This window comes from Narcine bancroftii, chromosome 5, assembly GCF_036971445.1.
Source record: "Narcine bancroftii isolate sNarBan1 chromosome 5, sNarBan1.hap1, whole genome shotgun sequence".
NCBI classification, from domain to species: domain Eukaryota; kingdom Metazoa; phylum Chordata; class Chondrichthyes; order Torpediniformes; family Narcinidae; genus Narcine; species Narcine bancroftii.
In genome coordinates, this window is record NC_091473.1 from 95,586,831 (window position 1) to 95,605,437 (window position 18,607).

An 18,607-nucleotide genomic window follows, 5' to 3' on the forward strand; every position below is an offset into this window, starting at 1 on the left:
GAATTTAATGCAGACAAGTGTGAGACCTACAGGAAAAAGAATCTCATGTGAAGTCATGTATGTACTCTGACAATAAATCTGAAAACTGAAATCTGTTGCATTTTGGAATGACAAACTAAGGTTGAACATACAGGGTAAATGGCAGGGCACTGAGGAGTGTGGTAGAACACTGAGGAGTACAGTAGAACAGAGAGATCTGGGAATAGAGATACATAATTACCTGAAAGTTACATCTCAGATGGATAGGGTTGTATATTGGCCTTCATAAATCAAAGTAGTGAGTATAGGAGTTGGGATCTTATAGTAAAGTTGTATAAGACATTGGTGAGGCAAAATTTGAAGTATTCTATGCGGTTTTGGTCACCTAACAACCGGAAAGATATCAATAAAATTGAAAGAATGCAGAAAAGGTTTACTAGCATGTTGCCTGGACTGGATGACAGGGAAAGGTTAAACAAATTAGGACTTTATTCCCTATAGCATAGAAGAATGAGGAGAGATTTGATGGAGGTATTTAAAATTATGAGGGTTAGGGTTAGCATAAATGTAGGTAGGTTTTTTCCACTGGGTAGGGTGCAGAGGACATAGGTTAAAGATGAAAGGGGAAAAGTTTAGGGGGAACATCTTTATACAGAGAATGGTGTGAGTGTGGAACAAGCTGCCAGCTGAACTGGTAAATGTGGGCACAATTTCAACATTTAAAAAGAATTTGGACAGGTTTATGGGTAGAAGGGGTATGGAGGGCTCTGGACTGGGTGCAGGCCAATGGGACTAGGTAGAATAATAGTTCAGCATAGACTTGAAGGGCATGTTTCTGTGTTGCAATGTTCTATGGTTGACTAAGCAAAATTATAAAAAGGGGTAAAGATGGAATCTGAGAGAAAACTAGAAAACAATATAAAGAAAGACAGTTAGAGCTTCACCGAGCACAGGCAATCCCAGTTTACATAAGGGTTTCATTCCTGGAAACTGTCCATAAACTAATTTCTCTGATTTAGAATGTCTGTTTTCTATGGGAGCATTATATTTACGCGCAACAATTCTTTCTTTCAATAATAATCCTAAAACTACCCATAATTAAACACATAGTATATATACAGTAACCAGTCATTAATAAATACCATGAAATATTTTATTATTATTATTATTCCTTGTGTGAAAAATGCTTTAAAAATGTATAGGATAATTTCTGGAGATATCCAGAAGTCAGGTTACATGTAACCAAGAGAGACCCTGTATGTGGAAAGGAAGAAAGTAATTACACAGCGGTCTCTTGGAGGATGAGATTGAAACTGAGAAATTAATAATGGGAAGAGAGAAATTCAAGATTCAAAATCTGTTGTCACATTTAAAAACATTTCAATAGGTAATCAATAAGGAACTTATATAATTAGAAAAGAATATATTAAGCAAATCTAGCAGGGCTAACACTCAACAACTTCCCTTGACCTGTTGGCCTCCATCCTCAGGCTTTAAAGAAATGGCTGCAGAGATAGAGGATTTATTGTGTAATCTACTAAGATTCTGGAGAAATCCCAGAGGATTAGAAAATCACAAATGGTATTCAAAGGAGGAGAGAGCCAGTAAAGATTGAAACTGTAAACCAGTTAGGTTATCACCTGTCATTTGCAAAAATGCTCGAATCTATCAGCAAGGATGTGATAGCAAGCCACTCAGAAAACAATGAGATTATTAAGCAGATTCTACAGGGTTTTATTGAAGGAGAAATTGTGCTTGATAAATTTACCAGAGTTGGGAGCAGAGAGTGGTCATGTCATAAGAGGTGCAGTGCCCCAGAGTCCCTTGGAGAATATAATAAATAGAGTGGATAAAAGGGAAGCAATAAATTTGGATTTCTTGAAGGCATTAAATAAAGCTCCAAATAAAAGGTGACTTCCGAAAAAAGGATTGCAATGAGATATTGGTATGACTCAGCAGCAGAAAATAGAAAGAATAGGATAAATGGATTACTTTTGGATTGGGACACTGAATCCAGGGGATTGTAGCAATGATCTGCTGGAGCCTCAACTGTTTATAATTTATATCAATGATGTTAATGTGTATTCATATATCTTGATCAGCCACTTTGATTTGAGGGTTTGGCATTTTTATTTGTTTCATCTTAATTAGGGGGTTGCAAAATACTTCTGCTTAATTAATAGCTATTCAAAACTAAAATCCTCAGGGGACAGAATTAAAAGCATCAATCAATAAGAAAGCTTCAGGCATTTCACAAATCTCAATGAATGAAACAAATAGGCAAAGTAATATTTTTTAAGCAGACATTCTACAACTGAGCAGCCTATTTATTGAAATAGTTCAGTGGTCAGTGTTTAAAAAGTCTTAAGCTTGACTTTCATAGGAGCTTAAGTAATATTTTCAGCTATCATTAATTGGCAGGTGCTTATTCAAATTTTCCATGGTTCACTAAAAACTTGACAAATTGGGAGATTCTTTTTCATTACTATTTTGAAGTATATTGTTTAATAAATTCTAAGAATACTTCTTTGAATATTATTAATTGGAATAAATGAAACTTTCTTAAAGCTTTTAAGGGAGATGATCAATCGCACGAAAGGCACCACATCCTAAAAGTTGAACTCTGATTTTTGCTCAGATCATTTTAAATAAAAGTAGTTCTGTTGATTTATGCTTAACTGTTCAAGGAAACATATTGGTGGTTCATAACAACTGTTCATGGACACAGACTAATTAATGTATTGAGCAGCATGGCTGAATACAGTGTTCCACCAATCATTGGTTGGGATTGTAACATATATCATCTGTGACAGTAAAACTGCTTGAAATGAAGGGCTTGGTCACAAAGTTAGATCAGTGAATAGAAGCCAGTCAAAATTGGTAAATGGTAGACATGTTTGAAAGATAAATGATAATGTAATGTTCTACTGTGTATCCACAGTTTAGTACTGTTTGTTATTGTAGTGGATATGTTAGCTTCCAACAATCAGGAATTCTCTGATAATGGATTCAAATATCTGATATTCTTCTGACTCAGCAGGTTAACACAGACATTTCAACAAAACATTGAAGCAAAACCTTTACTAAGCCAGAGGGAAACAGCATCAACAGCAAGTCTACAACAACGTGCTGAACGGCGTCCAGTTAATGACTCTTTTTCTGATAAGTGGAATGACAACTCACATTATGATAATACAGGTTTTGTCTCAGAAGAAACCACTTCAATCTTAGAAAATCCTAGTGCCAACCCTTTAATAAGCACAAAATCAAGGAGCACATCTGCCCATGGGCGAAGGCCATTAATGAGACAGGACAGAATTGTAGGGGTTCCACTGGAACTAGAACATACAATGCACAGTGTCAGAAATACACCAGAAACTGAAGTGCCTCCAACGAATCCTTGGCAAAACTGGACCAGAACACCCAGTCCATTTGAAGATAGAACAGCATTTCCATCGAAATTGGAGTCTACTCCTTTCAGCAGTCCTATTCCTGATAGAAAAGATTTAGAGCAGTCATCACGTGGAATTCCTGAATTTTCCAGTACATTTTCATCAGGTTCCCCATGGAGTTTTCTTAATTCCAGAGAATCTTATTTAAGTAGAGGTCACGTGGATAAATTCATGCACACCTGCAGACCTGAGTCTGCCAAGAGTGCTATTATTGCCAGCAAGAGTACAGAGAGACTTGTCCCAATGATGAGATCAGTTAAAGCCAGCCAGTTTAAAAAATCCCAAAGTATTGATGAAATTGACATAGGGGCCTTCAAGATTTATAATATACCCTTGGACAGTTATGGTTCAAGCTCAGAAAATCCTGGTAGCATTGATATACCAGAGCAAATGCCAATTCAGGAACAAGGTCTGTCTCGCAGTCTTTCTGCTCCAATGTTAGATGAGGATCTATCAGAAACATATGGAAGCATAAAAGTTTCTCAAAAAGTTCCAATTACAAAAAAAGTGTATCATTTTGACCAAAGTTTCAACCCCCAAGGTGCCGTAAATGTTAAACCTGAGAGACGTGTAATAACTTCTTTTACACATAATGTTGACTATGGTGCCCAGCAAAGCAAGAATGCTTCAAAAGATATCATTAATCCACGCTCCTTCCGAGGCTATGACCCCTTGGAGCACATGTATTCATTTTCACAGCCTTCGGTAAATGATGAACAAATGAATCCTCGGATTTCAACTCAAGGGGACAGAGTTGGATTCTTAAGAAGGGGTGACTCCCTGGCCACCTCCACAGAAATGGCATTGCATCGAAGGGTTAATGAGGCTCCAGAGGTCCTCCAAAGTGACAGATATGTCAGGACTCACTACAGAGGAGTTTTAGAACATCAGAACAGTGCATCATTGGTTGAGTCGCAATATCTCAAAAGAAATGGAAGATATGATGAAGACTATTCAACTTTCCATGACTTGAAAAATCAGGGTAGGAATTTCCAAGACAAACCTTTGACTCAGAGGAGGCCTTTGTCTGCAAGGAGCTACAGTACTGAAAGCTATGGGTTTTCCCAAACCAGACCAGTTTCAGCAAGGCCTACCATGGCAGCTCTGTTAGAAAAGTTACCTTCAGATTATAACATCACTAACTACAGTGAAAAGCCTTCAGAGAGCAATGATGTAAGGATCAGGTCCTCACAGTTGAAAGGAGATGAGAGCACTGCTAAAATACCTCTAGATTGGAGACAACAACTGCTCAGGCATATAGAAGCAAAAAGGTTAGATAGGGTGAGTGTGTGTTTCTTTTTCCAAAACGTTTTGATGGTATAAATGTTTCACTTTTTATCCAGTTCTATATAAAATACCATCTGAAGCCATGTGTTTAACCCTGTGATGACTGAGATGTTGAATTTTTCACCATTGGGAAGATCATAATTCAATTCACTTCAGCCAATAGAATGATGTGGTTTCAACAATTAGCTTCAATGTCCTGATCTTCAATGTCCTTGGCAAAAATTATCCATTGTCTTTATTGTGATTGCTACTCTGGAATGTTTTGAAGTGTATGGAGATGGAGGTTAGATCAAGTTCAAATTCAAGTTTATCATCGAATTGGACAAGTACAGCCCGAGAAAAAAAAGTGTTCTCTGGTCCTTGGTGCAAAACATGCAAACACACAAACAGATATAACACACATACAGACAAGCAATGCATATGCAGGACAAATATACATATATATTAAAAAAATATATATATATAGGTGCATTTGAACACAGCTGTGATAGCTGTTGAATTATTATCTGGCTCATGTTTTTAAAAGTTTAGGTACTAGTTAGTGGGTCTAATTAGAGGAAGAGCAAAATGTTTTCCATCTGGAAGAAATAGGAACAGAGCTAGAACATGTGGCCACTTAAACTTGTTCTACATTCAATAAGGTAATGATTGCTCTGACCTTTGGCTTTAGTTTAATTTTCCTAACTATTCTCAGGAACTCCCACAAACAAATATCTGTCTATCTCGATTGAATGTTTTCAATTGTCCAGCCTTCACTGTTCACTGAGGTAGTGAATTTCAAAGATTCATGATCCTCAAAGAAAATAAACTTCCTTATCTTCAATTCTGAAATTATCTCCTCTGCACCCTCTCCAGGCCAATCAAGACCTTCCTATAGAGTAATGGCCACATCTGTACACAGTATCTCAGCAATGATTTACCCACGGTTTTATTAAGTTGTATATCATAATCGCTTCTCGACCTTTTGGCTAAGATCAAGTGAAGTTGTGTATCATAATCTCCCTGTTTTAATATTCTTCTTCTGGATAGTGAAGAAATGTATCAATATACCTTTTCATCATCTTATCTGCCTGTGTGCTATAATCAAGAATCTTTGGCTTTGAACAGAGGTCCCTCTCCTCCTTCTTACTCCTTATCATTCATTGTGTGTGCTTGTTATGAGCCCAGAGGACCCCAAATCCCAGCAGCAATAGATATTCACCGACAAATGGTTACTTAAACAAAAAGTTGCTTTTAACATGAAAACAGAATCACACTTTAATTTATCACTATTGACTTAACTCACCTAACTTAACCCCCTTCTAATTCTAAGCACATGATTATGTAATGTGTGTGTAAGTTCAGAAAAGTTATTTGGTTCACAGTCCAATCTCACTTCTCATTCCTTCAAGTTCACTGGTTGCAGGCAATTCTTATACTGTTATCAGAATTTAACATTTATAAAGTTCACCAGGCTTTGGTGCTTGAAAAGTAAATGGTTACTGCTCAGGAAGGTTCTTGTCAGTTTTTAGAGAGAGATTTGTTGTATGCTAGATACCCACAACTGATTCCTTTTTAAATCAGCCACTTCAGTGTCTTGCTGATGAAACTTTCCCCCTCAGGGTTCTCCAGATGATAACCTCTTTCTTTCAGGTCACTGCAGAGTTCCTTTTTGTTTCCCTTATTTCAAGTGAAACATTAGACAGCCAGTCCTCTCCTCTTGCATGAACCACAAGGGCTTTGACCAGGCTGAACTAAGCACTCACAACCCGTCTTCCAAATGGGGGTTTTCCACAAACTTGCCAGCTTGTCCTGTTCCAGTCCCCGCTGCTGCTGCTGACTGTAAAACTGCAGAACTGATCTCTGTATTTCTCTCTCCCTCTCTCTCTCAGAGAAAAGCCTGTTTTACTCTCTCTGCTTGCAAAACCACATGACCCTCTTAGAACAGCAAGTTCCACTGCAGACAGTCTGCTGCTCTGACAAGTTATTTTATCTGTTGCCTTTTTGTAAACAACAATCCATTAGTGAAGTCTTCTGGGAACTCTCCAAATCTTTTGCAAAGGCTCTGGGGCTGACATGTCTAGCATTAGCAGAGCTCCAGTATTTTAAATAAGATCTGTTTTAAAGTGTTTGTATGTGACCTACTCTAAAAAACCTGCCCCAATTTATCTCCCAAAAAACATATCTATATACAATACAAACACAAAATAATCTGTCACAGTGCCCTACATTTGTTAATATTCCCAACATGGAAAACCTCTCTCTTGTCAGGATTATTATTCATCATTGCTCTGTCCATTTTATCAACTGGTTAATATCATCCTGTAGCCTGTGACTATTACCTTGCTAATATAGAAACATAGAAACATAGAAGATAGGAGCAGGAGTAGGTCATTTGACCCTTCGAGCTTGCTCCGCCATTCAACGAGATCATGGCTGATCTTAAAGTTCAGTACCCCGTCCCCGCCTTCTCTCCGTAACCTTTAATACCCTTATACTGAAGAAATATATCTAATTCCCTCTTAAATATATTTAATGAGCCTGCCTCTACTGCCCTCTGTGGCAATGAATTCCACAGATTCACCACCCTCTGGGTATAGAAATTCCTCCTCATCTCAGTCCTAAATGGTTTGCCTATTATCCTCAAACCATGGCCCCGGGTTCTGGATTTTCCCATCATTGGAAACATCCCATCTGCATCCATTCTGTCCAGTCCTGCCAGAATTTTATATGTCTCTATGAGATCGCCTCTCAATCTTCTAAACTCCAGCGAGTACAATCCCAATTTGCGCAATCTTTCCTCATAAGTCATTCCTGCCATTCCAGGTATCAGCCTGGTGAATCGCCTCTGCACTCCCTCCATTGCAAGAACATCCTTCCTTAGATAAGGTGACCAAAACTGCACACAATACTCCAGGTGGGGTCTCACCAAGGCCCTGTACAGCTGTAGTAAGGTATCCTTGTTCCTATACTCAAACCCTCTTGATATGAAGGCCAACATACCATTTGCTATCAGCAACACTTATTTTTCATGTCTTCTGCAAACTTACCAATCCAACCCCCTATATCATATCTAAATCATTATTGTACATAACAAACTGTGAGAGTTCTAGCCGTGATCCCTGTGGTACACCACTGGTCACAAACTCCCAATCACAAAAATATTCTCCACAATCATCCTCTGCCTTCTTTTATCAAGCCAATTGTGAATCAAATATGCCAACTTGCCTTGGAACCTATGTTGCTCTTGCATTTTTGTCTAAGTTTCTATATGGAACATTGTCAAAGGCCAAGTAGACTACACCAACTCTACTGACCGTATCTAATGTATTTTATTATCTGATTGAAAAATTCTATCAAATTCCTCAGAATTTTCATCCATGAATTCCTCTACTAGCAATGATAGAATCTTGAGAGGGCTAATATTCAGATAAAAGGCTTTTAGTTAGAACTTTTTATCTTTTTTCATCAGATTCTATTTATTAGGTGTTTCTGTTGTCATACACTGCCCCTTCCTATCAAACAGTAATTATCGTTACCCATTCCACAGCCATGCACTGTCAATTTAACCTTCCAATTTTATAAAATTTCCCAGACACTTTCCTGCAGGATATTTTTAGTTCATACTTTATTGGGCTGATGTGGAAACTTTGTTTGAATATTTTTCCCTTTTTCTCAAACACTTGATTTAGTCAGCTACTACCAATGCTTACTCATTCAACTCTGATATTTATTTAAAACACATTTCTTTCTTCAATGAAGAGTTTTTTTTAATGTGAACTGTTAACTGTTTTCCAATTTGCAGATGTTGACTGAGTGCTTCCAGTATTTTCTGTTTTCATTATCTTCTCCCATTTTGCGGAAATATTCCACCCACCAAAATGTTGCATCATAATCAATAGAATTTATACTCTGTGGAACTGAATTCCTTGCATAAGCAAAAGATTCTCATGTTAATATTAGCTAAAATTACAAAGACTATGAAAGCCTCTGGTGACAGTAATTACCAAGTAATAATTTCTAGTTATTAAACTGCCTCATTAATTCTGCAACTCGCATTAGCAGGCAGCTCATTTACTAACACTGTACAGAATCTACAAGTTAAATGCAAAATGGAGATTTTAACTTATGCTTGGAAAGATATTAAATTACATTAAAATCCTCCCACAAATGTTATTTTTTAAATTTGATATTATCATAGAATCATAGCAATTTTCAGCGCAAAAAAACATCCTGACTGAATCTTTCCCAGCTCCTGCAATGTAGCTTTGAGGATGATGTCATGTACTCGTATACTTTTAAATTAATTGAGAATTTCTGCCTGAACCACTTATTCATTCCCACACCCTAACTCTTCCACTCTTTGACTGAAAACATTTTTTTCTCAATTTCATTCTAATCTATTTATCTTAAACATAGGTATCTTTTGTAAATCTATGGTCCTAAATGTAGTTATAGAATACTTTGAGAAAGAAATACCATGACAATCTTTCTTTAAAGCAAAATTTCTCTAGTCCTGGCAATGTTTTGCAAAGCACTGTTCTCGCCTCTGCAATCTATTTAACCAATTTATATCATACATCTTCCTATAACCTTTGTTACAAGATAATCTTAACATGGTAAGCATGCCAATCGGCCCATTTTCCTGTGTTGCCACTGAAGGTTTTATGTTAGTTATCATGCTTAATACTTTGGGGTTGATTCTGAACTCTCTAACTTTTCCTTCTGGATCAATCAATGTCCAGCCTTCCAGGTTTTGCAAAACATATTGCAAGTCTGGGACTTGTGACAGTTTCAATGGCTAAATGCCAGCTGTTCTAATTAGCACATTCTGTCCAGTTTCAAACACCAGCAGCTGAATACTTGGGCACATGAAGAACTGTTTCCAAATTAATCTTGGGACTTGATGTTGCATGTGTTAGGACCCTTCTGACATGAACACCTCCTCTGAATTCAGTAATTTGGGCAATCAAGTAAAGCAGATAAGTGTTGCTGCCAGCTGAAACCTAAGGTCAAATTAACAAAAATCAGAGGTTCCCCACCATAAGTGTTGAGCTTCTGTGACACAAACTGAGCAGCAAATTGTCACATTATGTGCCTTGGACTAGCAAACATAGCCTGGAAGAGTCCCAAGGTAAGGTTTATGAGAATGAGTGTGTCTTCAACATTGGAAGGAGTGAAATCCTTAGAAAAGCTTATACTTGATATTTTCTGAGATGATAGATGTATCAACGTTTACCTTTTAGAAAGGAAGCCTGTGTAAACCTTGCTCTTACAACATTGATAAGAAAATGGCTCACTTTAAATCTTGCAGAGTAGGTGTGTGTTTCCACCTCTTTTATTAGTTGCTATTTTCTGTATTTTACATTTCTGGTCTGATGTACATGGAACCCCCTTACAGGATTTATTCTAATATTTCCAGTTACTAAATTGAGAGGAGGAACCTGTTCAAACCACCTGTGGTTTACTGGAGGGTGTTCGTTTAAGTCAGTGAACTCAACATTGTCTTGCTGAGAGTTGAATAGTATTCTGCCATTAATGAAGGAAAATTGTGACTAGCCCTTTGAAAGTTGCTGCAGCCTTCAGTGTTAGTAAAAACTGATTCTTTTGTGAGTGAGATTGCCATTCATTAACTGCAGTGTGGTTATGACTGTCTGTTATTTTTGCATTTCAATAGAGGAAAGGTGTATATGGGCACATCAGGTAGAATTGCTCCATCGTGGTCACCACCAGTACTATCTTCTGCAGGGTCTCCGCTTAACTTATTCATAATTATGTAGATCAAATTCATGAATTGTGTTGATATTTTTGTTCTATGATTGACAGATCTTTAAAATACTGTTTTATATCCAGCAGACACTGTTATACTTTATCTTGGGTGCATTCCATAGAGTTAATCTTGCTCCATTTTTTACATCTATGAATAAAATGTGACTACTTTTCTGTGTTTATCTCAGGATAATTAAATTCAGCGCATTTCTAGACAGCGATGACTATTAAAATAATTATCTAGGTGCCAGGTTCTTTTCAGGATATCAGTAGTGACTGTATGAATAATCACCAGGTTCAGACAATGAGGTTTAACTTTTATTTTCTAGTGGTTGTGCACTGGTTCACTTGAAGGTCAACAGCATGTCTATTAATAAAATTGATTGTCTTTTGGCTTCATGTGAAAAGGATGAAAGAAATCTGTTATTGCTCTAATATAGCTTTTAAAAATATACCACTCCCACTTCATCCCTGTGTAAATCTTAGCAAGTGCAACTACCTTGTGGTACTGAACTTGTGCATCTATTTTTAAAGCTACCAAGTCCTGAATGTAACTGTCGGCAGGACTGTTGTGGAATGAAAGAGGATATCCCTGTGGTGATGTGTAATGACACCACTAGGTCACCAGGGGTCATCCCGGTGATCTTGTGTATATAAAGCAGTCCAGAGCTACAGTCTAGCCTTCCAGGTTTGTCTTGCAGAGAGATAAGACCTCTTAGTGTACATATTAGTTTATTAAAGCTGTCTTATACTCGCACTGCTGTTATGGTTATTGTCAGTACAATCCCATCCTCACAAATGATCCCTACACACAGCCTTACACAAAACTGAAACAATGCAGATGCTGAATATCTGAAATAAACAGAAAATTACTGGAAATGTCTAGTAGTTCAGGTAGAATGTGTGGAGATCAAAATAAAATTTGCTCATCAATTATCTCTCATCCAAAGAAAGCTTGTTGATCCCTAAAATATCTGTCAGGAATGGCAACCTAAATGTCACTGCTGCTTTCACACACATTTTGTAGTTTAAATGACTCATCACAGACCTGGATGAAACTGAGATCTGAGTGACCCATTTTCTCGTTTGATGATGCATTTTGTCTCTTGTATCAATAGAAATATAACCAAGAAAAGGTGCTTATTGGTGAAACCAAACTGATACTGCATTTGTATTTGTTTAAAGTTGCAAGTGTTCAAATCTGGCCCTGATTTGTGGGATGAAAGTATATTTTCTCTGCTTAATCAAGGGAGACTGCATGAAATTAGTTTTGGTGACATGAATTTCCTTGATCCTAGTTGACACAGGCTTGCAGTACCCATCTTCTCTATATAAACTAAATAAGTGGTGAACTTGCTACAGTAATGCAGTCAGCTTTGCTGTTCAGAATTTGGAATCAAGAATGTGTTTTGACTATAGATGGCAATATTCGTATTTTACTGAGATTGGATATTGGAAGAAGAGAGCATGCCTTTTATAAATATGAGCACCCTTATGCTGACATGTACAGATATTAAACAAGTTATGATTAGCAAAAATCACTTTCATGAAAGTTAATGTACCTTTTTTAAATGTCTGTTTTGGTCTTATCTTTTGCTTACATCTCAATGGACTTCATATGTAATTATTGTATTTTGAAATCCTTTCAAATGTAGTCTTCATGACCTAGCTATTGGGAAATGTGACATTTAATAGGAGAAATTGTCCTCTACCTTCCCATGAATATTCTCTCTAAAGGGATTCTTGTATCTTGCAGGATTGTGAAAAGCTATTTTGAAGGGGGATTGGCGGGAATCATTTATTGCAGTTTCATTGCTGGTCAGCCCTAGAGTTTCAGAAGTTTTGAGAACTCCATGGCTTAAGACAAATGTTTGATAAGGAACACTTTGGTCACTGGTGGAGTAACAGCAATAGAATTTTGTATGTTGTGATCCTAAGGAAGGAGCTCATTCCTGTTCCATTGAGTGGTACCCAGGAAGCAGCAATCCAATTATTTATTGGAGGATAGATTATTGAAATGGAACAACTTCCTCAGAGCATCTTTGAACAATATAGGCTGACTCTGAATGGCAACAGTCTGAATTTAAAAGACAGTAGTCTGAGTTTAAACTCCATATGCCAAAGTTTTCTTTGCAGTACAGATATTGCTCTGTTTCTGCATCCATGGAAATTGAGACATCAGATGCTGCAGGATTATTGTGGTCTGCAAGTGTTGAAATGGTTTGCCATTTTGGGATTGCTGGACTCCAGGCTCCTTATAACACCAAGCCAAGGTCTGAACTGAATCACCCTATCTCCTTGACATTTTATGTCTACTTCAAGATAACCTGTCAATCAATGTACTATGAATTTCTGGTGGTAAATTGTCCACATTAGAAAATGAGTACCAACCATGTAGTGTCCCCAACAATAATGTATTTGAGAACTCTATCTATGTGAGGTTGATAAGCTTCCATTGAGATAACATCCATGCCCTTGATGTTTCTTTCCTTGGACTAACTTCAATTAAAACATCGTTCCACTATCTCTTGACTGTGAGCCTGCGTCTCAAAACAAATTCTGAAAATCCTTAGTGAGGGGGGGTCTAGAAAAAAATGTTTCCTGATACCTTCTCCCATGTCGTGCCTGATGGTTATGATAATGAGAGTATTGTTATGCACAATGTACAAAATTCGTACTTGCTGGAGCTGAACATGTAATTCATAAAAATAAACAATTGCAGTAGTATACAGTAAATTAAAAAGAGTTAATAAATACAAAAGATAGATAATATTCACATTTACCATGGTGGATGAAAAAATGGTAAATGGGTGAAGAACAGAGGCCTACCAATTGGAATATCTACCAATCTCATGCCTCCAAATTAGTATTCAGGCCAAAGGCTTCCTCATACCGAGTGGGCTCTCTTTTTGTTAAGCCTTTTATATGCAATATTGCTGAATTCTTCATAAAGGTTTTCACTCTTGGGGCATAAACAAAGATATTTTCCAAGATGGATGATTCTATAACTGTAGGGAAAATGTTCAAGACACAGGAGGAGAGATTTAAGAGAGACCCGAGGGGAAACCTTTGAAGCTTGTGTACCTGGAATGAGCTGCCAGAAGAAGCTACAGAAACAGGTACAATTACAAAGCTCAAATGGAACTAGCACAGGAATGAGCATAATAGGAAGGTTTTCAAAGGAAACTGGATCAACTACAGACAAATAATACTTTGTCAGGTTAATACCAACTTGGTCAGCATAGGGTGAGTTGGGCCAAAGCACTTGTTCCATGCTAAATAATTCCTCACTAATCTCAACATCCAGAGTTTGGAGTCAACAGGGGTGTGCAGTTTAATTTGTGGTCTTCCATGGCTACCATCAAGCTTTTAAAGCACATAAAAAGATTTCAACCCTGTTCTTTGGCAAGGAGCTTTTCTCCATAAGATGTGAAGGCAGTGTTTGAAATTAAACTAATCAGCATCCTAATGCTATCCCCTCAAATAATTGGGTTTCATGAGTGTACACTAATCAACACTCATTAATGGATGCTGTTTATATCCTAATAGATGTTGTTTATTGGACACTGAAATTGTAATAATGAGATCAGCACAAGAAGTTCTGGTTTCCTGCACTGGTTCACAAAGATATGATTTATCGTACATTGTAATCCACATACCTGTATTTCCCACTGCAATGGAAGTTCTTCCCTTTACAACCTTAGAGTTGTTCTTAAAGGCCAACATGCTGCCGGTGAGATGCCAGCTTCCCTGGAGCTCAAATGCTGCAAGTGTAACCATGATTGGGAATTAAAGGTATGTGAGTGGCCTGCGGATGTTCCTCAGACATACATACATCGCTTTGCAGATTCAGAACCCTCAGACAACGGCCATCTGATGAGCGGTAGCAGTCAAACAACCACTGAAGCCATCGCAAATTTTACAAGCACGGTGGGCTTGTGACCTGATTTATTCAAAGCACTGACGTAAGGTTTATGTTGGATAGCTCTGAGCTCTATTCCATTGTAAATTAATGTGTGAGTGAGGATATAGTCATTTTAGCTACGACGTGAGGTGGGGAGCAATGATGGTTTTCTCACCAGGCAAAACCTGCTCAGTGCTACATCCCAGTATCCATCTCACCAGTAAGGTAAGCTTTTGTAATGTATTTAAAGCTTCCTTGAGAAAGAGGAAGTACATGTGTATTCCTCCAATTATCAGAAGAATACCCTGGCCAACTCCAATGCCAAGCTCTGTCCTTTTCCCTAAATCTATGGGCAAAATGGCATTACAATGCATGCTACCTCCATAGTAAGAATACAAAGAATGATTTATCCCATGTGATTTTACCTGAACAATTATCAAATCCCATTTGTGTGCTTTTTCCTTTATTTGCTAGCATTAAGTAGGTGTAAACAGATTGGACGTGCAGAAATAGAAAAGAGAGCACACACTGAGTTTAAACCATCTCACAGCATGTACTGTCGTTATTTGTTTCAATCGCTGCTTTTAAAATGCAACTGAACCACATTAATTTAGTAAATGTTAACAAAAGCTCAATTGTAATTTGTTAACCTTCCAGTTTAATCACACTCCAATTAAGCTGGTACATTTATACCCTTAATCCTCTTTTATATGGATTGTGCATGAACCTTAATTTAATGGTCCTGTTTGATATCATTTCTTAAGGCATCAGCTCTGGAATATTGGAGGTTATGTTTTTCACAATGCTCTTCTAAATTTTACCCCCATTCAGTCCATCTTTTAGCCTGAATGATATATACCAAACTTTCATTACAAAATCACACCATATCCACTTTTTAGCATATGTAATTGAGAAACAAGGATTCTGTTTGATTCTAGTTGATGCATTTTTTTCAATCCAAACAGCATGGGAACACTGAAAACATTGTCACAAGAATATAGTACAATTCAGAAGCCAAACTTTGAGTCGTTATCTACGGTGCCAAATACCTCGCCAACCAAGCCACTTAAATGGGAAAACTCCTCCATTGTCAATGTTATGTGCAAGCATCTAGCACAGAGCACCAACAAATTTGATTTTCTTGTTTTCAGACACCATCACAACACAGCAATGTCCATGACAGTGAACTGGAAGATATATCTCCGACTAGTCAGTGGAATTCGTATGCATTGGGCAGGAGAGATGTGCCACCAGAGAACATGATTAAAAAGGTTAGACCATACAAAAGTGTATTTACTGTCATCTTATGTCCTATCTGTTGTAATTTCAGTCTTGTTCCTTGAAGCTTCTTTGCATTCCTGGCAGTGTGTTCAGTTTCATTTTGTCATTGTAGTTTAAGGCACATGGTGAGTTAACCTAGTTGAAGTATCTTCTATGTATTTTTAATAAACATTTAGTAGGATCTATTTATGAATTCATGTTTTCAATCTCAATGATCAATCCCAAAAAAGGGATGATAAGTTCACTCTTTAAAATTTTGCCAGAGGGCTGGAATTGTTTCATTCCCAGCCTTTTAAATTCCACTGGTCAACCACCTGTCCACTTTGTTTGAGGAGGTCTAAACTGAAATAAATCACCTGTAATGATAACGATAATGTGTTTATTGTCCTATCTATTGTACAGTGTGAATATGCACCAACATTCTTGCTTGCTTTTAAGAAGACTGTTTCCTGAAATAAATAGAAAGAGGATTTTTTGCCTGAGTCCCAGAGGGACTCTTATCATCCACCTGAACAAAAGGTGTTGAAATGAAGTTGCTCCATTTCAACCTTACTGTCACTCTATTCCCACGGATTGAGAAGTTAAAATTGCCTCTAATTAACTAAAATTGATGAATTAATCTCTGACTGCAGATGGAACTAAATATATTTTTCCAGGCTGATTTGTTTATATGTGTTTTCTGATTTCAAAATGAATACTAAAATATAACACTAAAGATCCAAAACAAATTTTATTGTACCTTCACTATAATTATGTAGAACTTAATCTTTGCACAATTTAGTTATGTTCTTGTCATCTATTCTTTTCACCTTTAAATTTTTTTATGTTCTTAATGGGGTCTTTTTAATCAAAATCATGTGAAGAAAAAAATTGCATGTATTACCACTCTCTTCCATCCTTTGAAAGTTTATTTATAACTAATGGGCAGCACAGTTAGCGTAGCAATTAACATGATGCTATTACAGAGCCCGTGTCCAAGTTTTGAATCTGGCGCTGCCTGTAAGAAGTTGATACATTCTCGCTGTGTCTGCATGGGTTTTCCCTGGTGCTCCAGTTTCCTGCCACCATCCAAAATGTGCAGGATGTAGGATAATTTGGGTATAACAGGCGGCATGAGTTTAAATGGCCAGATATGGCTTCTACCGTGCTGTAAATAAAATGTAAAATAAAAAAAATTAAAAAGTACTGTTGTTACTGTTACTGCTCTTACTCACTTAAGGTGACAAATAAAATTTTGTAAATAATATATAGCAAATGAGCACCAAGAAGTAATCTGCAGATTTAAAAAAAAAAAAGAAATGCTTGCATTTCTGTTCCACTATTTACAGCCCAAATTGTTTTGCTGCCAACTCTTAACAGTTGTACTGTAGGAAAAGTGACAGCTAGTTGTTTCAATGTCCTGGAGGAACTCAGCAAGTTAGACATCATCCAGAAATGGTCAGTTGTTACGGGTGGTGATCAAGTGCAGCGAAAAGACGGAGACAGCAGGCTGAGAGCTTGAGTATCACAACTGCTTTGATTTGAATTCCGCCTGTCTCTGGTCCTGCCTGCAATGTTCCAGCACTTGTGTCACGATGACTGGAAGAGATGATCACGCGATGCCATCTTTGCCACGGCTGCCCTTCTGACTGCGCATAACAAGCGGGGCCAGTTCACCACTACAAATATGTGTGTCACCATCCCACCCCCTCAACTCCCAAAGAACTGGCACCGATGGTCTTGACCCCTACATACTGGTGGGGGGGCCTGTACTGGTTGGGACAAGTCCAGATGGGAAGGTTTCAAATGGTCCAGTGTGAATAACTCCTCCTTACTCCCAATATCAAGAGTGAACGTGGACTGTTTCTTTGCAGCACCTTGTATGGTGCTTCATAAGGTCGCTGAAGGGGAGTCCTGTGCATGCCCCTTTGCACGAATACATCCTCAGGAGGACAAATCTGGGGCTGATCATGTTGCTATGCCAGAGGTGGTGCAAGGATGCTCAGTTTGTCCTGTAACCTCTGGAGGACAACCGCGATGTCGGTGTCCTGATTGGTTGCTGGAGAGAGGAATTGGCCATGGTCTCGCCATAGACCAGTCCGAGGTCATCCTTGGGCACTGTATGTATTCCTAGGAGAACCAAGGGTAGTTCATCCACCCAGGTGGGCTTCTCAAGGTGTGCCATCAGCAATGATTTGAGGTGGTGATGGAAGTGCTCGACTAGCCCATTGGCTTGGGGGTAGTAGGCCGTGGTGTGATGCAGCTAGGTGCCTAGGAGCTGAGAGAGATCTGTCCACAGGGCAGAGGTGAACTGCACCCCCAATCGGTCATTATGTCTACCAAAACGGGAGACCCAAGCGGCGAGGAAGGCCCTGGTGCACGTTTTAGTGGAGGCGTCCGAAATAGGTATGGCCTCTGGCCAATGAGTGAACCTGTCCACCACTGTGAGCAGGTAGCATGACCCTCGGGAGAGTGGAAAGGACCCATCTACGTCGAGGTGGACATGCTGAAACCAGACGATTGAGGCATCGTACTGCTGGACTTGGTGTGTCGCTGGACATTGGCAGACTGGCAGTCTGTGCAGGTTTTCGCCCACTCCGTGATCCCTTTACATAGGCCATGCCAAAAAAATTTTGCCGACACCAGCTACACTGTTGTTGGAGGGGTGTGAAAAACTGTGGATTATGTCAAAAACCGTTCTCCTCCATTGGGCAGGGACCAGCGGTTGGAGTTGGCCAGTGGAAACGTCGCAGAGGAGATTGCATCAAGTGGGAGCTCTCAGAGCTGCAATCCCGTGATCGCAGGGTCATCTTGCTGTGCATGAGCCAGCTTGTGATAGTTGATGCCCTGCACCATTGCGTTGACCACCAGTCTGGAGAGTGCGTCGATGACAACATTGTGTTTTCTGGATAGATGTCAAATAGTGGTGGTAAATTCAGAGATGAGTGCTGTCAGGTGTGCATAGGTTGGAGGACTT

The 18,607-nt window shown here is 38.5% G+C and overlaps 1 protein-coding gene across 1 annotated transcript in view; it reads left to right on the forward strand.

The window, feature by feature from the left end:
- Positions 1–18,607, forward strand: part of lrrc7 (leucine rich repeat containing 7) — a 501,081-nt gene that overhangs the window by 432,493 nt on the left and 49,981 nt on the right. The window contains exons 23-24 of the mRNA XM_069938447.1: positions 3,020–4,712; positions 15,522–15,641. Of these exons, the coding sequence (XP_069794548.1) occupies positions 3,020–4,712; positions 15,522–15,641 (1,813 nt within the window). The remainder of the gene's footprint in view (positions 1–3,019; positions 4,713–15,521; positions 15,642–18,607) is intronic.